Source organism: Mustela putorius, unplaced genomic scaffold, assembly GCF_011764305.1.
Source record: "Mustela putorius furo isolate JIRA1106 unplaced genomic scaffold, ASM1176430v1.1 tig00003834_pilon_pilon_pilon, whole genome shotgun sequence".
NCBI classification, from domain to species: domain Eukaryota; kingdom Metazoa; phylum Chordata; class Mammalia; order Carnivora; family Mustelidae; genus Mustela; species Mustela putorius.
Window position 1 is genome coordinate 136,301,615 of NW_025421987.1, and position 24,347 is coordinate 136,325,961.

A 24,347-nucleotide genomic window follows, 5' to 3' on the forward strand; every position below is an offset into this window, starting at 1 on the left:
CGACTCCAGGTTGCGCATGCGTGTCTCGGTTGCGATTCGCTTTCAGGCGTCAGAGCTGGTGTGCGCACGCGCGACTGCAAAAGGTAAGGTGCGCTGGATAAGATGGCTGCCAAAAGTTTTGCTTCCCGCCTCAGAGGCTCTGGGCGCTTTTTGAGTGTCTTCGTGGCGGGAGGTGTGGTGGGCGCCGCGGGAGGCGGGTTCACGGTCATGCAGTTGTTCCGGAGTCAGGGCGCTGAGGCAGCGTTGGCAGCGAGGGAGCCCGACGGTAAGTCCGTAGGCCTCTTCCCTGGCCCGGGTTTTGGGCAGGATTCCTGCCTTCGGCATGAATCGTAATCCTCTGTCCGCGCTTTTTTCCCTTTGCGGGCCCCGAGCCGGGGGTCTCGGGTTTTCAGCCTTTCTAGTCTTCCCATCCGGCCTCCCCGCTCCACCGGAGGCCTCGCCTTCCTCTTTCGCATACTTCATCATCATTTTCTCTTCTACCCCCGAAGCAACTTACCACAGGTACGTTTTAATGTCTGTGACCTCCTTTAGGTCGTTAGCTCCGTAACAGCTCGGACTATGTTTTGTTCTCCACCGTATGTATATACAGTCCAGCACCTGGTGCTTAGTTGACAGTAAGCGTGGAAGAGTGAATACATTAACACCTGGTTTTAGCAGATTAGTTAATTGTCCTCGTTTTGTCTTCGTTCAAACGAAGGGTGCCCGCATTAACGCTAAGAAGAAATCTGTCAGGCTATCTTATCAGCAGAAAAGTGGGCTTCTTTCGGAAGAGTAGTGAATTAGTAATCCAGAACAGGCAAGCCATGGCAAAACCCTAGGCAAGTCCAGCAGCCAATGGAGAGGAACTTTACGGAGAAGACGGAGGAACTTGGGAGGGTTGTTTCGGAAGGTCCATTGGAGAAAAGCCACGGTTCAGGGAGATGAATTTCTCATTGGCTGAGTTGCATAGGCAGTCAACTTCTTGTAGAGGTTGCACTGTCGGGCTTTCCCTGTTGGGGGCCTGTAGTTGACGGTTCTTTCCTCTTGACAGTTCTTCTGTCAGGGTCTGTAATTGACAGTTTTCCTGTAATTGAGATGGAGTTGAATGGCTCCCCCTTCCAGCCTCCCCTTCTAGCAACAGAGTCCACTTTCCTGAGGTTTCCCTTTATTAATTTTCACACCTTCAAGCCCTTCTTCGAAAGGTAGAAGTCCTCAAGCTACCAGGGGTACCTCATATTTAACAGTGAAAGTGATCTCATGCTCATTTTTTACATTTTCCCTGACCTGATTTAACTTGCTCCTTGTGGTACTTGGCATTTTATCAAGAGAGCTGTTCTGGTAGGTCCAAGACCTGGAGAAGGCATCAAGAGAGGGTTATTTTGAAACAGAGTCCTTGTTAAATGTGTGCTTAGTTTCTCTCAGTAGGAGAAATAAGACAAGTTTTACCACCATCTGGCTGCAGTGCACATCTCTGCTTCAGTTCCAGAACAATGGATGATAGTCTTTTAAGACGTTTATAAAAGGCTGTTTTTGTCCCCATGCTAACTCTTATGGTGTAATGAGGAAGTAGGCTTTCCCCCATTAAATCATATCAGTGGCTACTAATGACTTGTTTTTCCTTTGCTGCTTTTGTATACAGGGGCAGAGATTTGGACATTTGATGTGAAAGACCAGTAAGATCAGGTCCTTATTTAAAAGTTAGTGAGGGGGCGCCTGGGTGGTTCACTGGGCTAAAGCCTCTGCCTTTGGCTCAAGTCATGGTCCCAGGGTCCTGGGGTCCAGCCACGCGTCAAGCTCTCTGCTCAGCAGGGAGCCTGCTTCCTCCTCTCTCTCTGCCTGCCTCTCTGCCTACTTGTGATCTCTGTCTGTCAAATAAATAAATAAAATCTTTAAAAGTTAGTGAGATAGCTTCAGTTTATCTTGTTAAAACTATAGGACTGATTATAGGCAAAGCCTACTGTCTCTTTTCTCTGCGTTGGAAATAATTGCAAAATGAGATCTGGTTGATTAGACCTTTGAATCAGTCCTGTGTAAGTCTCACCCCTCACCCTTATAACTTATTGTTCCTAGTAAGAATTACTAATTATTTGTTATTCCCCCCCCCCCTTTGCATTTTTAGGTTCTGCAGAAAAGGCTCTCTTGGAACAATATGGAGTCCCTTTAACTGGAACAGAGACTAGGCATTACACTAATCATGCCTTGTCTTATGACCAGTCAAAGCGGGTGCCTCGATGGGTTCTTGAACATATATCCAAAAGCAAGATAATGGGTAGGTGGTTAGAAGTAAAGGCATTAATGAAAGGTACTTCCAACAAGGAGGAAGTACCAGAACAAGGAGGATTATTGATTCAACCTTTTTCACATTACAACACATTTAGAAAATGATGATGTTTGTATGAAGCACTACCTGGTCTCCAGTGAGCTCCAGACCCTTCCCAGCTTTCTAAGGGGCTGAGAGGATCAGTATCTTGACATATGAGTTGGAGGCTCTGTCAGTATTGCTACAACTAGCACTATTCGTGCATTATCTCCACAAATACTTTTAAAGTGCCACATGTCTGGCACTGTGCTGAGCCTTGGGATCAGGGCATATGGTCTCTCATTCTTGGCACTTTGAGTTAATGTTGGGGAATGAACTGGCCTATCAAATAATCATGAATGTGTAATTATTGTTGGTAATAACTGTTCTGAAGGACAAGTGATTGTAGGTTGGGTTAGTATAAACAAGGAAGAGTAAAGAATGTGATGAGCACTGATGTAGGAGAACCTGATTTTGATTAGCAAGGTTTCTCCAAGAAAGTGGCTTGGAGGTAGATGCTGTTACCTAGACAGTGGAGTGGAATGGCCCATGGATTGTGGACAGGTGCATTCCAGACAGAAAGAAAAGCACAGGTGCATCTTTGAAGGCCCCAGTGTGAAGATTTTGTTCCTTTAGGGAACTAAAAGGCCAGAGTAGCTGGGGCAAGGGAGAACATATGAAATGAGATTTAAGAGGTAGGTGGGCATGTAAGTCTGCTCATGGCTTTTAAAAAAAAAATTTTTTTTAATGTCTTGGTGGATTCCTGTAGTTAAGATGACCAGACCTTGATATTTAATGTTAAATTGGTTTCTGTGTAGATTATTCTAGTTTATACTATCCACTGTTAACTACTTGTCCTGTCTTCCACTCATAATGAACATTACCAATTTAATAGGTGATTTTATTTCCATTTATTGGATACCAGTTTAAGATTAATATTTTGTGAATTATTCTTTCTTTGTGAGTTATTTTTACCATTTTCAGTTGGGATATTGTTTTTTTTGAATTGATTTAGGGAGTTCTCTATGTGTTAGGGTATTACCTTTTGTCATAGTTGTTTTATTCATATTTTATTTGCCTTTTAATTTGTTGTAAGGCCCACACATTATTTCTCCTTGCTTTAAGTACACACTCTGTTTATGTATATTAAAATGCTGATGTTTAAATGGGTATGTGCCTTCCTAGGGTCAAACCACCAGCAGAATAGCAGGAGCCTTGGGCTTTGCTTGCTGCTAGTAGGAGACTGATGTAGTTGGAAACTTTATCATAGTAGTTGAGAGTTGATTATAAATGTATATCAAGGGAAACTCATTTGATATAGTTTCAAGCCAGTGAATCTCCTTTAAATGCAGAACTTTTCCCAAGATGTAAGGGATTTTGGCTTTACTAATTTTATCCTGCTCTTTAGAAAGGCATATAAGAAAAGTACCACATTTCACTTTGTAATGTGTAATTTGAGGAGGTAAAATAATATTATTTGAAAACAGGAAGCAGTATACTTATTATTTACTGGATATTAATCTAAAGAGACTTCTGTTTTCAGTAATGATAGACTAGATTACTCAGACTGACTCTCTGCTAAAAACAAATGTTATTAGCAGACTGAGTGTCTGCTAAAAACAATAAGAGATATGTAGGGGGAAAAAAATCACTTAAAAAAAAAAAGTTAGCATGATCGTGGTGAGTTGCCAAGCCACTATCTGGGGGAAAGCCAGAATCCAGAGAGATAAGGGCAGTCTTGGTAAACCATAGCAACATACATTGCTTTTGATTCCACCTTTGTAGGGTGAGGGAGACTGAAAGGGAGACTTAGGGCTCACCCAGAGTAGATTGTTTTACAGGACCCTCCCCATATTAGCCTGGAACCTCCAGAGGACTGAGCCCTGGGGGAGGACAGGGGAAGCTGAATTAACCTGCCTGCTCACTGTAGGGGACCATATGGAAGGTTATCTTGGCACTGAGCAGAAAAGGGTCGAAAGGAAAATAAAAAGCTTGTTCCAGAAAAGTGGAGGCCACAGGCTGGCTATCATGCAGACTTAACAGCTGGGAGTCATGGATCCTGTGTAGATCAAGCAAGGAAGCCCTGATCTTGGTTTAACACAGTTCTCCACTGGCAGTTCCTCCAGGTAACCTGATAGAAACAAATTTACATCCATCTCAAGGAAGGCATCTTTATCCTAGGCCTTTGGAAATTCCCACAGATGAATTTTCAAGGGTGGTAAGCACCAGGCAAAGACAACCAGACATGTAAGGAAGTGATTCCAGTGGCCATGAGATGCAAGAGAAGCTTACTAATAATTCTTTTTTTGTTTTTTTCTTTATGAAGTAGTTCTGAAAAACTCAGTATCCAATAATCTATTCTGAGTTTTGGGGTCTGATCATTTAAAATTTTTCCGGCCAAATGAGATAACACTGGAATTGGTAACTTCATGGGTCTCCATTTTAAACGTTATTGAGTAGCAGTCTGAATATGTTCCATTTATCTCTGTTATTTTTGTAATTTAACAAGATCTGGCCTAATGACAGTGGAAAATACAGTATTAGGGTTTGCTGATTAGTGTGGCAAACTCCTCTAAGGTGGGAAAATATAAATAAAAGAGATTTTTTTTTTTCTCTCCCATGTGGTACACAGATATTTTGTTTCAGTAATTTCTGGATTGAGCTCATAACCTAAATGTTTGTTTTGTCATGGCTTAAGAGGCAGCAAGCAAGATACCAGAGACATTCTCCCCCTCCTTTAGGGGGGATGTTCTCTGCCCAGAACAAATAGTTTTGTGTCTATATATATATCCATTATTTCAGTACATACAAAGTTGTCAAATATAGTCGCACAAAATACAATACGTGAGGGTTTTGTTTTTTTTTTAAAGCAAGAATTTATTTAGTAGGTAAGCTTTTTATGTAGTTCAGCTATTTGGTCATTATTTCACTTAAATACTACCTGGGGGATTATTTGCCTTTAATTTCAGAGACTAGGAACAGAAGTATATGAGATAGCTACCCCATATGAAAAGCGTTCTTTCCTAGACTAGTCCTTGCTAAATTCAGATGAGGTATCTGAGCTATCCCAGGAACTTGAGACATGTATGCAATCACTAAATACTAGCTGCTCAGAGAGGTAGTAGCCAGCCTGAAACAGCTTGCCTTGCTTAGAGAATCTTAAGGGATATTTGTCCACTGATGATAACTTACCCATTTTGTGTGTTTTTCTTCAGGTGATGCTGACAGAAAACATTGTAAATTCAAGCCTGATCCCAACATTCCTCCAACCTTCAGTGCTTTCAACGAAGACTATGTTGGGAGTGGGTGGTCACGAGGACACATGGCTCCAGCAGGAAATAACAAATTTTCATCTGTAGGCATATTTTTTGGGTGGGATGAGAATACGGGACTGGATGTCTGTATACCATGGGACTTGGGTATTAAAAATATAGGAGGCAAACCTTAATATTTGAGAATTTCTGCACTTGTATTTTGTATTTCCTTCCTGACTTTAATTCCTTTGTTTGCTCAGATAGTGAGAAATTTCTTAAACAGGTTGAAAAAGTAAAACTAAATGCTATGTAAAAGAGATCCGGAGAGCTCTTAGGAGCTATTCATTTCATTCATTCATATTTTGAAAAATTTCAGATATGTAGAAAAGTTGAGAGTATAGCAAAAACATTTTTAACTGCAGAAAAATTGAAAAAAACTTTTTTTTTTTTTTTTAAAGAGAGCGGGAGGGGCAGAGGGAGAGAAGGAATCTTAAGCAGACTTCACGGTCCATGGTGTTCAGGATTGCTCAGGATATTGTGTCATCTAAGAATGAGGATATTTGTATATATGACAGGAGTATCATACCAAAAAGTGTGTATGTATATGTACTTTTGAAAATTTGTACAATAACATACAGTTCATACTCAGATTTGCCTCATTGTTGCAGTTGTGATCTTTACAGCTTCTTTTGATCCACTGTTCAGTCATGAATCACATATTGTCTTTCTAGCCTCCTTTTCCTTAGGTTAAGTTCTCTGCCAAAAAAGGAGAGAAATGTCTTTTATGACATTTATTGCATCAATTGTTGGTGATTATTGTCATTAAGATAGTGGTTTAAAAAAAAAAATAGTGGTTTTTAACCTTAGATACTCACTATAATCACCTGGGGATGTTTAAAAAAAAATCCCGATGCCCAAATCCGGAGTAGTTAAATCAGAAATTCTAGGGGGTAGAACCCAGGCACCAATATTTTTTAAAGGTCCCTGGGTTATTCCAGTGTGCATTCAAGGTTGAGAACTACTGCTTGAAGAGAAGTTTATTGATAGCATTCGTGGTTAATACAGGTCAGTGGAGGGGCGCCAGGATGGCTCAGTTGGTCAAGCGACTGCCCTCAGCTCAGGCCATGATTCTGGAGTCCCAGGAAAGAGTCCTGCATCGGGCTCCCTGCTCAGCAGGGAGTCTGCTTCTCCCTCTGACCCTCTCCCCTCTCATGCAGTCTCTCAAGTAAATAAATCTTCAAAAGGGCACCTGAGTGGGTTAAGCCACTGCCTTCGGCTCAGGTCATGATCTCAGGGTCCTGGGATCGAGTCCCGCATCGGGCTCTCTGCTCAGCGGGGAGCCTGTTTCCTCCTCTCTCTCTGCCTGCCTCTCTGCCTACTTGTGACCTCTCTCTGTCAAATAAATAAATAAAATCTTTAAAAAAGAAAAAATACAGGTCAGTGGAAGGAAATAATGATGACAGCCTTTCAGGAATGTGAAATGAATGAACACCTAGTGGCCAGAAATTCAGAAGAACAAGGAATTCTTCTCTGCCCCCCCCTTTTTAAAAAGATTTTTATTTATTTATTTGACAGAGATCACAAGTAGGCAGAGAGGCTGGCGGTGGGGTGATGCGGGGGGAAGCAGGCTCCCCACTGAGCAGACAGCCTGATGCAGGGCTCAATCCCAGGACCCTGAGATCATGACCTGAGCTGAAGGCAGAGGCTTAACCCACTGAGCCACCCAGGCACTCATCTTCTCTACCACTTTGAACCAATATGTTTGTACTGTATTCCTTACATAAAATTTCTGAAAGTTGACCTTTATGGAGAAACTCTTTGCCAGAGGCTAAACACCAGAATTTATCCTTTAGCTTTATATTGGAAACTTTGCTCTTAGAGTCTGCATCACTGGTTTGAATTTTAGGAAGTACAAAAAAAGCTAGCACACCAGACTACTTATTTTGTTATACCCCTGTTATGAATAATCATTATTGAGCTTTCTGACCTGGAATAGCTATGGCTTTCATTTATTTGAACAAGTAGTCACTGTAATTGCCTTAAGCTAACATGAAAGGAACTGGCTTTCAGAGTTTCTTTGTAAAATCTCAAAGGAGGCATTTCATTGCAAGTTACTATTTTTATTTCTTTTCACAGAAAGCCATGGCTGAAACCTTTTACCTTTCTAATATTGTGCCTCAGAATTTTGATAATAATGCTGGATATTGGAACAGGTGAGGGGTGAGAGTTTTAAAATACAATTCTATGGGAGAGGAATGATGTACCAGGAGAATGTACTAGTGCACCCATCAATTGTTTCTCTGTTTAGCAAAAGCTAGCACTACTGAAGTTAAGTACTTTGGACTAGTTGTCTTTGCTGTATGCCAGGAGTACGGTTGTCTGTGGCAGTACTGACTTCAAAACCGCCAGCCATTTTGATCATATTTGCCACTGGTCAGAAGTCAAGTTTTGGAAGAAACTATTCAAAATATTATTACTGAAGCAGTAAGAGATTTTTTTTTTTCCATTTTATATTGTGAATCCCTTAGTAAGAGATTTTTGAGTATGTCCAGAGGACACTGTATTTTTTTCTACTTGTATTTCAAGAGTTGCTGAGCTTTTTAAAAAAATTTTGGTACAATTAAACTTGACCAGTTTTTCATAGAACCTAACAATAAAATCATGGGCTTTTTGCGGGTTTTTGATACTTCTGAGGAGTTCTGTTGGGGGATCTCTTTAAGCATCTAAAGCTAGCACTGATTGAGGGTGTTTCAGGCCCTTGCATTTTCCTTAAACAGTACTTTATGGTTTAAAATAATTAAGAGAGTACCCCACATTGAAGACTTGAGCAGTCATGGCTCCATATTTGTTCTGTCTGCATACCCTCCCTTACTCCACTCATTAAGCAGGGGACAGCTGTATTGTTCTATCTATAAATGCTTCAATATATATATTTAGAAGATAAGGATTTTTAAAAAGAGAGCATGATTAGTGCACCCCCAAAATTAAACAGTAATTCCTTATTGTCAATTTTAACGATTAATGTTCAGATTTCTGTTATTGCCCTTAATTTTTTATTTCTGGTTGATTAGTTTGAATCAGAATTTGAACAAGGTCCACATATAGATATGTTCTTTTAATACTCTTACTAATCTATAGGTTTCCTTTTTTTTTTTTTTTTTTTAAGCCTTGCAGATTATGTATCGAAGATCTGGGATATTTGTCTTATGGAGTTTCTTTTTTATTTTGACTGGTAGCATTCTTGTGGAAGCATTTAACATTTTCCTTTCCCAAGGGATATATCTTTGGGAGAATAATTTACCTGATAGTTAGGCATATATGCTGTGAGGTGTAATACTGCTGATTTTACTTTTTAGTTAAGGAAGCTGAGCGATGATGACTTGGATTGTTATCGCTCATAAATCTTTCCCAACTGCAGTATAAGTGCATATTAAACCTACTTTCCATTTTTTAGCTAGTAAATTAGCAAAACCATTTTTAATTGATAAATCCCAGTGTTGTAAAGATTGCCATGAAACTGTGGTGTCATATTTTGTAGCTTATATAGTAAATTGGTAAAATACCATTAAAATATTACTTTTACATATAACCAAGTGTTACTGAAATATGTTTATAAAGCAATTCTGGCCCTTGAAATTTATCCTAAGGAATGTTGCATTATATAACAATTGTTAGGATAAACCCAATTACCCCACAATAGGAATGGTTAAATAAATAACCATGTTTCAACTTGTTGAAATGGTATCTAACACTTCAGAAAAGATTGAGAACTACAACATAGAAAGAGAAGGGAGAAGACAAAACAAAATTTGAGTTCTAAAATGTACACTGAATGCACACACAGGAAAATGTAGGTAGTTGTGTGAGTGCCTGTAATTTTTAAGTATTCTTGTACAGCGAAGAATTTGGGAGATAATTGCTTATATGCTACTAGTGTTTTGTGTAATATTCACTTGTTCACATTCATTTGTCAAATTCAGCATTCCTATGTATCTTTCCTAGGGATTTGATATGGTTTGCTTCTTTTTTATATTTATGTCTGTGTGAATATCACACCTCTTTTGCTTTGCTTTTCAGAATGGAAATGTACTGTCGAGAACTGACAGAAAGGTTTGAAGATGTTTGGATAGTATCTGGACCGTTGACCTTACCTCAGACTGGAAGTGATGGAAAGAAAACAGTTAGTTACCAGGTAGGGACATGTTTTAACATTCAGGCTTATGTTATTTGTATGAGATTATAATTTCGTTGTGTATTTTTCTTTTTATTTATTTATTAAACACCTGTTGGAATGATAGGCACAGGGATTATAATTAATGATGGATTAAAAAGTAGTTACTGACTCTAGGGAGCTCACAGTTTAGAAAGGGAGAAAAAGAAGGGAGACAGAAGTGTTACTAGTTAATCACTAATATTAAAGTCTGATGTGCTGCACTAGAGATAAATTCACAGATCAGGGCTTTCACTAGAGCACTGACCAACTCTGTTGGTGTGGTTTTGGAAGACTTAACAGAGGAAGTGATTTTTGAGCTAGATCTTGACAGATGAGTAAGAGTAGACAGTTGGTGAGTCACTGTGTTGTATACCTGAAATTAATGTAACACTACATGTTAACTATACTGGACTTAAAATTTTTAAAAACGGGAAAAAAGAGTGAACTGAGTCAGGAGGGGAGCATGGGAATTTCAAAAGCTGGAACAGTGTCAGCAGAGGACATTTGTGATTTGACGGCATAGTTCTGGAATACAGGTATCATTGATAAAGATTGGAGCTTAGATTGGGTACAAAAGAGTATGGGTGGCCCACAGGGGATGAGGATTTCTACAGCAACAGGACAGGGGCCAGATAGTAGAGGGCTTTGTACTCCATGAAGGCTTGGATTTTACTTTTTAGACAGTGAGAAGTCATAGATTTAAGCATGGGAGATGTGATTTGTTTGGGGTTTTATGAAGACTATTCTGACAGCACTCTGCAGAGAGGTGGGTGAGAAAGGGGTGTTTGAAAGAGAAGTCAGAGATGAGGTGAATGGGACATTGCTTCCGTGGTTCATATGAGAACAGACACAGGACCCAACTCAAGCAGCTGAGTGAGGATGATAGAGGAATAGAGGAAAGTATAATAATGAATTCACTTTTTGGCTGAGGAAAAAGGAAAATTTCAGGATCACATTTAGATGGCAGTGAGTGGAAAAGTGGGAGCACCAGCTTTTCTTTTAGATGCTTGAGTTTTTTAAAAAGGTGAATGTGTTTTTCATGCAAGATATTTAAGAAATTTATAGACTGAAGGAAGGAGGTTAAACTAGAAGAGTATAATGAGTGGCATGAGGGCTTATGCATCTGGTGTTGATGTGGAAGACTGAGGTTTGCGCCTGAAGGGTAGCTGAATTGATACAGTGATATTGTGAGATCTGTACAGGGTGGGGGACTGGGTGGAGTGCGGACACGTGATGGAGTAAGTTCAGAGGGATTGAAGGACTTCCCTCCAGGTCAGAGAACACCTGGAAGGAACACTTAGTTCAGCTCTAGGAATAAAGCAGATACTTAATAAATACTGGTTAGGTTATATGATTACTTCAGAGAGTCTGTGATATAATTAAATGACCTGAGAAACAGATTTAGGGGAAAAAAAAACTCTCACAAAACTGTAGGGTATGTTCTGTCCCTCTTCACTTATATTTTATCAGCCTGTCTGAATCAGATGCACAGTGATGTGTAAGTAGCCAGGGTGTTCACACAGGCGTTCTCACCCTCAGAGTATTCCAGGAGTTCTGATGGGAGGCAAGAAGTGGCAAAGGAGTTAGTATTTTAAGCAGATTAATTTCTCTCCTCTGATCAATTTGCTAATTTAATTCTAGTATTTTTTTTGTCACATTAGAAAGAAAAAATGGCTTAAAGCTACTTATATTCTCTTATTTTTAAAATATTAATTATTATTATTAAGTTTTTTTTTATTTTTTGACAGAGACGCAGTGAGTGAGGGAACATAAGCAGGGCGCATGGGAGAGGGAGAACAGGCTTCCTGTGGAGCAGGGAGCCTGATCTGGGGTTTGATCCCAGGACCCTGGGATCATGACCTGAGCTGAAGGTTAGATACCTAACAACTAAGCCACTTAGGTGCCCCTAAGTATTAATTATTCTTGAGCTTTGTAAATCCTCTTTACTTTTCCCACTAGAAAAGAGGTTCTCCTGACTTTTAAACCTTAAGTGATCAAGTTAGTTTTATGTGTGCTTTGTTTTCATAAAATTCAAAACTTATATGCTAGCTTACTGTGTAGTGGACAGAAAATTCATCCAAAGTTTAAAAGGAAAGATTAACCAGTAAATAAGAAAGAGCATTTCACTAACAGTTTTTTTTGGGTGGATATTTTTGTTAGGTATGTGTTCGCCAAATGCTGTAGTGGAAAATATGCTGCTTTTCTTCAGTTGGATATAATTTTAAAAAATATAATGTACACAAAATGTTATGTATTTGGCAGGTCTTTCTGCTAAATGGGCCTAGAAGCAGTGATATGCAGTTAGCAGTGAACATACCTTGACACCAGATCTTATCTCTAAAATACCATCTCCTACTGGAAGAACTTGGCACATGGGGAAGTAGCTGATTCCAGGGCTGGTTCAGGGAAAGTACAGAATAGAGGGAATGTGTCAAAAAGACAAAGACATCAGCTTGCAGGAGTTCCACCTTACCATGTCTGGGGCTATTTGATATCAAAATATAATGGGCTATATGGGGCGCCTGGGTGGCTCAGTGGTTGGGCCGCTGCCTTCGGCTCAGGTCATGATCTCAGGGACCTGGGATCGAGCTCCGCATTGGGCTCTCTGCTCAGCGGGGAGCCTGCTTCCTCCTCTCTCTCTGCCTGCCTCTCTGCCTGCTTGTGATCTCTCTCTGTCAAATAAATAAGTGGAATCTTTAAAAAAAAAAAAATATATATATATATATATATATAATGGGCTATAGACCTACTGAGTTGGATAAGAATCCTTACTTCTAACACATAAGTAAATACATGAATGTAGGGAAAAAATTCTGCTTACTATAGAATGTCAACTAACAAATTTATAAGAATCAAAGAGAAAAATCATTTTGTAGCCATCATGGTAATAAGTGATTCAGACAGGAATCATCAGTGGATGCTAAAACTAGTGAGTGAAAGTTTTGTGAGAAAGAGGAAGTTTATATAGTTAAAAGAGTCTCTCACAAATTATTAATAACAAAGCAAGAAATGATAACTGTACAGTGGAGAAACTTCCCCTTAATCAAGTGATCAAGGTTAATATTGTCAGTAACAGGATTACTGATAAGCTGTGCTTCATGGTGTGATGCATTGAGAAGAATACAGGATCATTTCTCTGGTATTTTTGCCAAAAAGCATAGCAGTGATTCTCACCATGCGGAAATAGGCAAACCCCACGGGGGGGCCATTCTATGAAACAGCTGCCTTGTACTCTTCAAACATGTTAGGATCATAAAAGACAAAGGGTGAGAAACTATTCCAGATTAATATAGTCTAAAGAGTCCTGAAAACAAGATCTGATCTCAGGTCAGATCTCAAGTCAGCATAGAAATCTTACTAAAAAGGACGTTATTGGGACAGTTGGCAACATTTGAGGTCTGTAGGTTAGATCATCATATGATATCAATGTTAAATTTCCTGATTTTGATAATCATACTACAATTATATAAACAGATGTCTTTGCTCTTAGGAAATACATCCTGAAGGATGTGCTGTGACTTATTTTCATAGGGTTTAGAGAAGGAGTCCTGTCCTGTTGGGACCCCTCGCACTCTTTTTCTGTATCTTCACTTAAAACTCTTATCATTTTGGGGTGCCTGGATGGCTCAGTTGGTTAAGCGTCTGCCTTCGGCTCAGGTCATGATCCTGGAGCCCCAGGATTGAGCCTTGCATTGGGCTCCCTGCTCAGCAGGGAGTCTGCTTTTCCCTCTGATCTTGACCAGTCCCATGCTTGCTCTCTTTCATTCTCTCTCTCAAATAAAGAAATGAAATTGTAAAAAACAAAAAAACAAAAACAAAAAAAACCCTCTATCACTTTAGTTGCAAAAACAATGAAGCAACAAACGAAAACACAAAGGATTTAGGGAAAAGAAAAATACAGAGGAAGAAAGAATCATCAAGGAAATTGGGCAAAATATTAACATTTGATGAATCTGTGAAGGGCACACAGGTGATCTTTGTGCTCATCTTGTAAGCTCTGTATTTGAAATTAATTGAGAATGAAACTTACATAATGTACATATATTTTAATATATTTTTTCTATACTGGAATTCTTCATTACACTGGAATATATAAAAATAACCAATAAAAAGACTTACCTTGCTTCTCCTAAATAGCTTATCAGTGACTGCTATTCAAGGCTTAAAGAGTTTCAAAAGAGACCTGTCAGCTTTCCTTACCCGAATTAGTGTCAGGGTGATGAAATGTGGGAGAGCAGTCAAGATCAGCTTCCTGAAGAGTAGACTCTGAATAATAGTCTTGTTTTCTGTTTTTTCTGTGAAAACCGCATTGGTCTTAAGTCTTTATTTTCAAGTTCTGGGACTCTGAACCTGTAGTGTTAGTTTCCCATGTCTATAGTAATTTATAGGAAGGGTGCATGCTTACTGGCCACTCTTGAATCCAGCAAATCTTCCAGTGCCTGTCATGTGGGAGGAGGAATGTATACAGAATTGTAGATGACATGCCTTAAACTATACTCTTGATTACTTTCTCCCTTTCTTCCTGGAATTCATATCCACAAGTCATCTCTCCTAATTTCTTTGAGTCAACAACTGTTATCAGATCTCTTTCTTCATAACTTTTACTCAGATTTTGCTGAAGTTCTGAACACTGCAGTGTAGTAGAGGCCTCCAGTGATTTTCTCTGCTTCCACTTCTGTTGGTGTCAATCTGCCTGGAGTCCAGAAGTCATGACAGAGAAAGTGTACATTTTTGCTTTTCTCATCCTTAGAAGCATCAGAAATGAGTAATAACAAAAGAACAGAAAAGGAAACTTAATTTGTACTGAAATCAGGAAATGTTCATAGTCATATCAAGAATTTCAAATTTCAGTATCTGAAAGATACAGTATATTTAGACTATAAATTATATAAGGTTATTTTTTTGAGAGTTTATTTATTAGAACAAGAATGAGCAGGGAGGGGGGCAGAGGGAGAAAGAGAAGCAGACTCCCTGCTGAGCAGGGATCCTGACATGGTACTTGACCCCAGGACCTGGAGATTATGAACTGGGCTGAAGGCAGACACTTAAGCGACTGAGCCACCCAGGCTCCCCAGGTTATTAATTTGACATGTGTTCTTCTATCAAAGCATGGGGCAGGGTACTGGAATTAGAAAGATTCTGGTAAGGAAGAATTTCTTAGTTTCTTTCTTTTATTTTTTTTCCTTTCTCTTACACAGAACTTTAGAGAGCAGATGCCTTTCTGTTAGTTTGAAAACCGTTGAATCTATTCTTCATTAATTATGTATTAGAAGTTAGAAGTTATGATATTAAATACTTATATTAAACATAGTTTAATTTTGATGCTTTTGTCCATGCCTTCCCTCCATGGCATTGAAGCCATGATTGCCAGTCTTTTTATTTGTTTTTTAAAGACTTTTTTCATTTGAGAAAGAGAGAGAGAGAGAGTGAGAGCATGTGAGCAGGGGAGGAGCAGAGGTAAAAGGATAAGCAGACTCCATGCTAAGCACGGAGCCCCATGCGGGGCTCGATCTCAGGACCTCAAGATCATGACCTCAGCTGAAATCAGGGGTTGGATGCTTAACTGACTGAGCTACCCAGGCACCACTTTAGTTGCCAGTTTTTGTTTTGTTTTGTTTTGTTTTTAAGATTTTATTTGAGAGAGCATGAGAGAGAGAGAACATGAGCAGGGGGCAGGGGCAAAAGGAGAGGGAGAAATAGACTCCCTGCTGACCTGAGAGCTTGATCTGGGACTTGATACTAGAGCCCTGGGATCATGACCTAGGCCGAAGGCAGACATTTAGCTGATGGAGCTACCCTGGTGCCGTAATTGCTGGTCTTTTAATGAGCCTTGTATTTAAACTTTAAAAATATGTTATGGAACTCTATGTACATAGTAATGAAAATGTTAAACCTTAAACCCTAAAGTATATGACATCATAATGAAATTCAAATAGTGTAAGGTATGAGAGGGATAGTTAGCTCCTGGTCCTAGTCCCACTGTGTAGTTTCCTAGTTATGCTGATTATCTCTATCTGGGAATAATGGGTGCTAAACTGTATTTCTTAATTTTGATTTTGCCCATTTTAAATAGGCTCTGTTGATGCTATCACACAAAATAATGAAATTTCTTCAGTTCACACATTGTTCCATTATGTCATTCATGTTAGTTTTAGTTCTTCTATTGGTAAACTTTACATCATAAATTTTATATAATATACTTAAACTTTTACTTGTTGATCTGTCACTTATGTATTACTGAGGTTCATAGCATTTATTTGTTTGCTAGCTATAATTTGGTCTGAGTTTCACCTGTAGCTGACATCTAAGGCAGAGGCCTCCTGTGGCACATCCAGCCCCCATAGATGCTTTGACTTGCTTCCCATAGTATGTTGTTTTTGAATTATATATGTTGAGTATGAGTATGTTGGTAATTTTTTCATACTTGGGAGGCTTCACATAAAAGTCTAGATATTAGCTTCTCTTAAAAACAGAGGACTCAAAACACTTGGCACAGATTCCCGTAGGTGTATTCACTAGCTACAGTAGCAGCTTTCCCCTTCAGTGGAGCACATGTTCTTCCATTTGTCATGTCTTCTCCTGGCCCAGTCCATCCATTCACATTTCCTGTTTAGCTCTTATTGGTCTTTGAGTTTTATAATCCTGGCTCTGTTGAAAATACAAAAGCAGTATGTATAGTACCATTAATGTTTAAGTAGAACATTTGGATCTGTAAAGCAGTAGGTATAATCCATATTAAGTCTGTGCCATTGGAGAAATAAATGTTACCACAAACAACAAAAGTCTGAGAAGGGGAGGAAAGTAAAGGTGGCATGGTATTATAATTGCTACTTTAAAATGTAGTAATTGCTTTCACTTTCTATTTCGGACCATTTAACCTTACTATCATACTATTTTTTAAAAAGAGAAATCAGTTTCTTCTTGAAGACATCATTCTTGGAGCCCTCTGACTTCTGTTCTAATATGAACCTTTTGTTTCCTCCCTGCCATCCCTTCTTCTCTCCCACCCTCCCTTCTCTCCTTCCTTTTATTCAGCAAATATTTATTAAGCTTCTCCTGTATACCTGGCCCTGTTCTAGGCATCTCTGATAACAGCAGTAAACAAGGCTGTATGTTTTAGGGAGCTCAGGTTATAGTGGAGGAGATGCATAATAAACAAAATGCCATAATTAGAAGAAGAGAACACGGGGGTGGGAAAGAAAGACAGGATAGGCTGCTAAGGGGTAGTGAGACTAAACAGACACCTGAGTAAAGTGAGAGAGTAACCTCTATGAGGAGTTCTCCAGCAAGTGCTGGAGAACTCACGGGAGTGAGTGAGATTAGCTTGGTGTATTCAAGGAGTTGCAAGAAAGCCAGTGTAACAAGGGCAGAGAGAGCACTGAAGGAGGGCAGTTAGGGGGAGGCAATGGAGAGAAGTCCAGATTGCAGATTGTGTTCAGGAGCTGTGACGCTGATCAGGAGAGTGGCACAATATGGTTTAGATCTGCAAAGCCCAGTCTGGCTGCTCTGGTAGCCAGTCCACTTAAGAGGCTGACGGAGTAGTCTAAATGAGAAGTAACAATGGCCTGACTAGGGGGTGGTAGTAGAAATGGGGAGAAATGCTCTGATTTAGGATGTGCCTTGCAGTAGAACGGATGGTACTTTCTAATGGGTAAGTTGTAGACTAAGAGGGAAAGTGTCAGGATAACACTTAGGCTTTCAGTCTGAAGTTATGAAGACCAGAGAGAAGCAGGTGTGGAAGCTGCAAGTTGGGTGGTTTTGGCTATGGGAGTGGGAGATAATTTGATGTCCAGGGCAGTTTGTGAGTTTGGTTGTCAGAGAGGAGAGGTTGAAGTGGCGATCTGCATGGGAGTGGTCAGCCCTAGAGGTGGTATTTAACACTAGGATGAGATCATGTAAGTGAGCACAGGCAGGAGAGAACAGATCTGTGGTCTGAACCTTGGGGGGTTTCAGACATTTTGGAAGTCAAGAAGAGGAGGGTCCAGCAAAGGAGACAAAAGGGACAATTTTTGAGGCAGGCGAAAAATCCAGGGTAAGTGGTGTCCCAGAAGGTAAGTGAAGAAAGCATTTCAAGAAGGGAACGATGAGTGGAATGTTGAGGGAATAATGAACTGCCCGTTGGCAACCTCTGTAAGCTGTTGTAGTTTTCAGTCAGCTACACATCTGTCTTTCCTTAACAGTACCCTCCTGGCTTAGGTCCCTTTTATCTTGGGCTCCCTCTTACCCCTTCTTGGATTCCTTTTTTGTTTTGTTTTGTTGGAGTACATCCTCAGATTCTGGAAGAGTCATTGGATGGTAAACTTTCTCGTCTGAAAATGTCCTAAAATCCTGGCCGTGGGACTCAGGAATCTGCAGGTGTGACTGGCTATCCTGGGCAGTTTTACATACACTGTAAGGTTTGAGAAGCATCCCTTTAGAGAATATTTTTCTAGCTTCATCCTGGAGGCAAGACAAAGGCGTGCTGCTTTTTGTTGGTTGCACAATAATTCTGGAGATGGATTCTTCAGTCACACACCTTGATTTGACACCCTTTACTTACTGGATGGAGCACAGTGTAAGGGGCTGTGAAAATCCAAACTTTGACTTCTCTTCTCAAGTTTTATCTAATTTGTCAGCTCCTCCATCTTCCAGAAATTAATGACACTTCTTAGTCCACTAATGCATGACTCTGCAGTTCTCTGCACTTGCATGAGTTGGTTCTGTGTCAGACCTTTTTGCTGCCATTGTGTGTGTATGTGTGTATTTTCTAAATGGGGGTTAGGGGAGAGAGAAGCAGAAGCCTGGGTCCAGGTTGCCATCTTGAACTGGAAACCTTTATTCATGAGTTTTTGCACATCCTTGGCAAAGCAAATTGATACTTTTTAACATTTCACATTGAAATAATTTCAAATTTGTAGAAAGGTTGTCAGAGTGGAGAACCCCCTAATGTGTTTTGCCTAGACTTACAAGTTCTTAGCATTCTACAGGTCTTGTTCCTTCTGCTCCATGTACACACCTCGTTCTCAGTACTTTCTCAGCCATTCAAGCGTTTGTTGCAGATACCTTGTCTCTTTTCCCCTAGATGCTCCGTTCTCTCATGTAACCACTGTATAGTTGTCAAGTTCATGAAATTCAACATATAAGAATATTAGCCGTAGTACAGTCCATATTCACATTTTGTCAGTTGCTCCAGTAACGTTCTTCATGCAGTTTTTCCCCCAGATTTGGAATGAAGTCCAGGACCACACATTGCATTTAACTGTCATGTCTCCTTAGTCTTCTTTAATCTCAGCCTTTTTGTCTTTAATGATGTTGACATTGTTGACAAATATAGGCCAGTTGTTTTGTAGTATGTTCTTCAAATTGGGTTTGTCTGTTGTTCCTCTGATTAGATTCAGTGATGTTTCGGGCAGAACACTGTCATTGGCTTGTGTACACTGTCAGGTTGTCCTGTTACTGGCGATACTAACTTAGATTCCTTGATAAAGGTGTAGTATCCTTTAGATTTCTTCACTGCTGCTATCATTTCCCCTTTGAAATTAATCTGATATCTGTGGTCGCCCTTTGAGACCCTGTAAGTATTCTTTATCTCTTCAAATTATCACTTGCGAGTTTTAGCAGCCACTGAAGATTCTGGCCTGAATCAGTTATTACTATAATTGTTGCCCAATAATGATTTTCTAATTCTTACATCTTCTGCTGTTAGTAATTGACATTCTACTGTAAGAAAGAGCTTCTCCTATTTTTTTTTTTTTAAGATTTTATTTATTTGACAGAGAGAGATACAACAAGAAAGGAACACAGGCAGGGGGAGTGTGAGAGGGGGAAGCAATCTTACCACTGAGCAGGGAGCCCGATGTGGGGCTCGATCCCAGGACCCTGGGATCATGACCTGAGCCAAAGGCAGATGTTTAATGACTGAGCCACCCAGGTACCCTGGAAAGAGCTTTTCCTTCTTATTATATCAGTATGAACTGATGGATTCTTATTTAATTCAGTTTTTAATCAATCTACTGTGTATTCATTTTGATGCTCAAATTGTCTTCAATTTGGCCAGTGGGAGCCCTTTCAAGGCTATCTCCCATGTGCTTTGACACATCCTCATCATATTCTTAGCACTTCTTCTTTTTGGCATAACGTGATATTCCAGGCTCATCTTGGCCAGACTCTGGGATCAGCTGTCTCTCCAAGGAGCCCTGGTTCCTTTTAATGGGAATTGGTATTTAGAAACCAGGATCTGGATGACAGGTTGATTCTTGAGTGCTCGGTCTGCTGTTGGCGTGTCATGTGTGTTCACCACATTTATTTTTAGCCTTTTATAGTGGGTGGAGAGAGCCCCAAAGAACATAGTATACAAATTCTGTTGCCTTTAGTGGCTCACCGTTTTTTCTTCATCTTTATTGTTCCTTTGTGTTTTTTTGAGATTGATAGACTCTCGTCATAAAGGAAACACTTACCTGTTAGTGTGTGTTATGTGTATGTGTGTGCAAAGGTGAATGTTGATAGGAGTGTATCTTCCTGGAGAGAGATATTGTGTTTTATTCTTATTTTTTAGAATTGGATCAAAGTGGTTTACTTTCTTATATTTATGTTTTTCATGAACACCTTCTCTGTAGTAATGCAGCTTTTGTTAGATGTGATGTTATTTTTTCAGATCAAATGCTTTCAGGTGGAATTTTAAAGTTAAAAATCTGTAGTGTATCTTTTAGCATGAAAGCAAAATATCCTTTGGTAAATTAAATTGGAAAAATGGTTTCAGCCTGCCATATTAAGAATTTAGTTGGGCCAAACATTTTATACATAATGTGTTTACACACATACATGCATGTAAACTTGGGAAAATTTGGTTAAGGAAAAGAGACATGGGAGACAAAACCAAGAGAGGAAAATGTAGGATTTGTGATGAACAACAGTAAGTTCCTCAGACAGCTGGTTTAGAGCCTCATATAGGGAGGAAGACAAAAATAAAAGGAAAGGTTAGGGCTGGGTGGGTGAAACCTTAAATGCCCAGCTCAAAAGCATTCAGGCTGTTCTCTAGCTATTCATAATAAAACAGTTGTGGATAAAACCATGTCCTTTAGTGATGCTGAGAAAGGGGACACAGCATGGCCAAGCCCTAGAAACCATTCTGTTCCTCTCAAGGAATAAATATTTGAATTGTGAATTCCTGTTTTCAAGGGAATGTCTTGCAATTATGTATGGCAGTTCAGAATGCCAGGGGAAGTGTTTTGTTTATCAGATCCAGCCATTTAATATTTATTGCTTGTTTACAACTATATTCTGTTGTTACAACTATATTCTGAACCTGATTTCAGGAGAATATAAAAACAAGGGTGTTTATTTAGTTTTCTTTCTGGGCAATGAAACATGTATGTGTATACTGTGGAGAAGGTGAAGCAAGTGAACTGGTGTTAATGGAGGGCTGTATCTACCATCCAACAGACAAGCAGTTTTAGACATGCTGTCTCATTCAGTCCTCAGAGGCAGTTCTTACAAGGAAGTGGTGGCTATCTTTTATAGGTAAGAAAGTTGAGGTTTCTAAGGGTCAAGGCGAAGTCACATAGCTGGTCATTATCAAAGGGGAGATCCAGACATGAGTCTGTCTATTTGTATGAGAGCCGCCAATTCTTCTGTAGCATTATTCTTCAAAGCTCTTGAAAGTCTGTAGGAGAGGGGTTCTGTGCTCTTCCCGTACAGCAGCTTAAGGCCAGGAGGTAGAAGATGGTGAAGAGGGAGAGCCTTTGCAAGTGATATCTGCTAGCATGCAAAAATAAGAAGGGAAAATGGGCCAAGAGGAGGATCCCTTATAGGCAGGCAGAAATGTCTGTTAGAATATGCAGGAAAGGATCCCAGCTTCATAGGACTTGCGTGAATGCGAGCCCAGGGGAAGATAAGTAGCAGTGATTTTATCAGAAGTGAGTCTTCTGACAGCTCTAATCAGAATCACCCCCTTTATTATAGCTGAGGTCATCCATGTGCTTTCCCTGATGGGCCTGTTTCAAGAAGAGATTGATTCCAGACAAGTGAACATACCTGAAGATTCTGGCCTGAACATTATAATTGACCTGACAAGAAAGTGAGCTTTAAATTTTTCGACTCGGTGGCGGTGGTGGTAATGTTAGAAGTGCTTAACAGTCTGTGTTTTCATTCCGCAGCATACCCTCCAAACTAATTCCAAACTGTTCCTAGAGGGGGAGGAAATTAAAAACATGCCTCCAGGAATCATGAGGCATTACCTGAAGTTATCGGGAGTAATTTTTTTTTAAATCTCCTGTTTTCTCTTTAGGCAGAGCTTTTGTTCATTTCTGTGTTTGTTCTATTGAAAAAAATAAATGATTTTACTGGCTAAGTATCTCCTTACTCCCACCTTCCATCTCCAGGTAGAATCGACAGTCTGAGAGGGTGGTGCTTCTTATCCTGTGACTAGGCAGTCAGTCTCCAGCCTCCTTTCCTGGCGTGGACACCCCCTGTGAGCAGCACAGTTTCCCTTGGTCTCTACTGCTGCACAAGCTCCTCCAGAGGCTTGTGCCACACAGGGTTGACCACCTGCTTACCAGCTTGCCCGCATGTCCTGACTCCCTTCTTCCCTTGTTCCTCTGTCCCCTCAGGTGTGGAGACCCTGTTTATCACACTGTCATGATTTCTTTCACTTGATTGGCTTGACTTTTTAAGGGCTTGGTCTCTTGATGTGTCCAACAGTTTTATTTTTGGATTTTCTTTTTTGGTCCTACCAGGGGAATGTAACCAAATATATCTATCTGATTGTAGCAGGTACATGTATTTTCCTTGTGCTGCTGGTTAATTTTATTTACATAACAGTTGCTCTATGTATATGACCGGCACACCTAGCCTGAATGTCCTTTGTTGCCAGGCTCTTTTGGCACTGAGTCAGTGTGAAGGCCCAGTCCTGTGTGTGTGGTGCTGGGGCGGGGGAGAGCAAATTGTTGCTTCTGTCTTTTGGACAGAAAGAAACCTCAGGCCAGCTCGTATGCAAACTAACTGTAGGTGGTGAGTGCATGCCACCTTTATGGCTCTTGTGTATATTGTGTTGTCTAGTTACACACAGTTGATTTCCAGTTTTTTGTTACAATCCTGACAAGAGTTCTGTACTTTTTGCTACTTTAACAGCAGTGAGGATTTCCTCTATAAAGTACTTTTATATCTACATCTTCTATGACAAAGATTGTTGCTGATTTACTGATACTGAAGACTTGGTATGTGTTCATCCCCCAAGTCCTTTGCTGAGGGTGTCATTTGTGTCCATCCTGCTTCCTCTTGAAACCTGTTGTCCACCTTTAACTTGTCTAATTTTGCTTGATGCTGTGTTTCCCCAGAGTCCCTCAGCAGAACCATCTGTTGTACCGAATGCAATTACATCTTTTCTTTTGAATGACATCCACTACAAAAATTGCTTTTTTCATAGGTCTTGTGGATTTTAAAACCCCTTTTTTTTTTCTTTTGGAAACTAAAGTGTCTTTGTTTCATCATAACTGTTTTGTGAGATGGGGAGCATGAAGGTAGTTATTACCTATTTTATGAATGAAGAAGGAAGATAGTGGACATGACTTGCAGCCTTGTGGCAAAGCCAGGACTTGACCAGGTCTCTGGGGTTCCAGTCCCTAGCAGTTTCTAGAAACATTTTATGAAAGACTTCTAGTTTTCCCAGAATTGGGAGAATTTTATTACATAGGTTGAGTTGTCTACGAAGAAGATAGATTGAAAATTAGGATTTTGTTTAAGTCATAAATTCAAGGAAAAAACAGTGGCTTTTCTGAATTTCCAAATGTTGCCAGTTCCTATTTTAACAGGTTATAGATGCTTACTTCCTAAGAACAAAGCAGATTGAATCAGAGAAGATAGAGGCTAAGTTTTCATTTTTCTCTTTATTTTTAGGGATAGTATTTTACAGCTCCTTGTTGAAATACTGTAAGGTCATAGGTGAAATGATTCTGCCTTCTGGTTCTTAGTAGGAATTTTTGTGTCCCATGAGAATTCTTAAAAGTAGTACTGGACATCCTCTAGCTATTGTGTGGGTTTTTTAAAACCTCATAGAAATGATTTATTTTCATAAATCTAAAATGTCAAACTTCTATACTTCTGGCTAGAGTTTAATTACTCTGATTAGAAGCCCTGGTTGGCAGCCGATGGGTGTGACCATTAATTATTCTTGATATGTAATTTATTTGTAGGCAGAGAGTCCAGGAGGAGAGAAAACAATCAAGTGAATGGTTTGGAGGGCTCCTAATACTTGGGAATCTGAGGCTGTGATGCAGTGATGAAGGATGTCCACCAGGTGGCATCAAGGATTTGCTTAACTGTTGGCTCCCCAGCTAACCCTGGAAGCCCAACTAAACTTCTTCCCCACTGTGAACTATGGCTCAGCTGTAGCTGTGCCCTCATGTCCGGTCCCTTGTTTCCTTTAGTGCTGTCTTGTGCCCTGTATTGCCATCTGACCACATTCTGCCTCCCGTGAAAGCAGTGGGGGTTGACTCCTCTAGATGGGAAACTTCTTAAGACACTAGGGCATTCACTGTAAATCTTTCTCCTTTCTGTGTTTCCAGCAGTGCCAGCCATAGCCCCTCTGAGTTGTATTGTTGCAGTAACATCTGTTGGTGACCTGTGG

At 39.9% G+C, this 24,347-nt stretch overlaps 1 protein-coding gene across 2 annotated transcripts in view; it reads left to right on the plus strand.

The window, feature by feature from the left end:
- Positions 1-4: 4 nt before the first annotated feature.
- EXOG (exo/endonuclease G) overlaps positions 5-24,347 on the plus strand; it is a 30,536-nt gene continuing 6,193 nt past the window's right edge. Inside the window, exons 1-5 of one of the 2 annotated variants that reach the window (XM_004759343.3) lie at positions 5-83; positions 2,099-2,248; positions 5,494-5,633; positions 7,669-7,745; positions 9,610-9,724. In XM_004759343.3, coding sequence (XP_004759400.1) covers positions 17-83; positions 2,099-2,248; positions 5,494-5,633; positions 7,669-7,745; positions 9,610-9,724 — 549 coding nt within the window. In that variant the 5' untranslated portion in view covers positions 5-16. The other variant, XM_004759342.3, reaches the window with a different exon arrangement.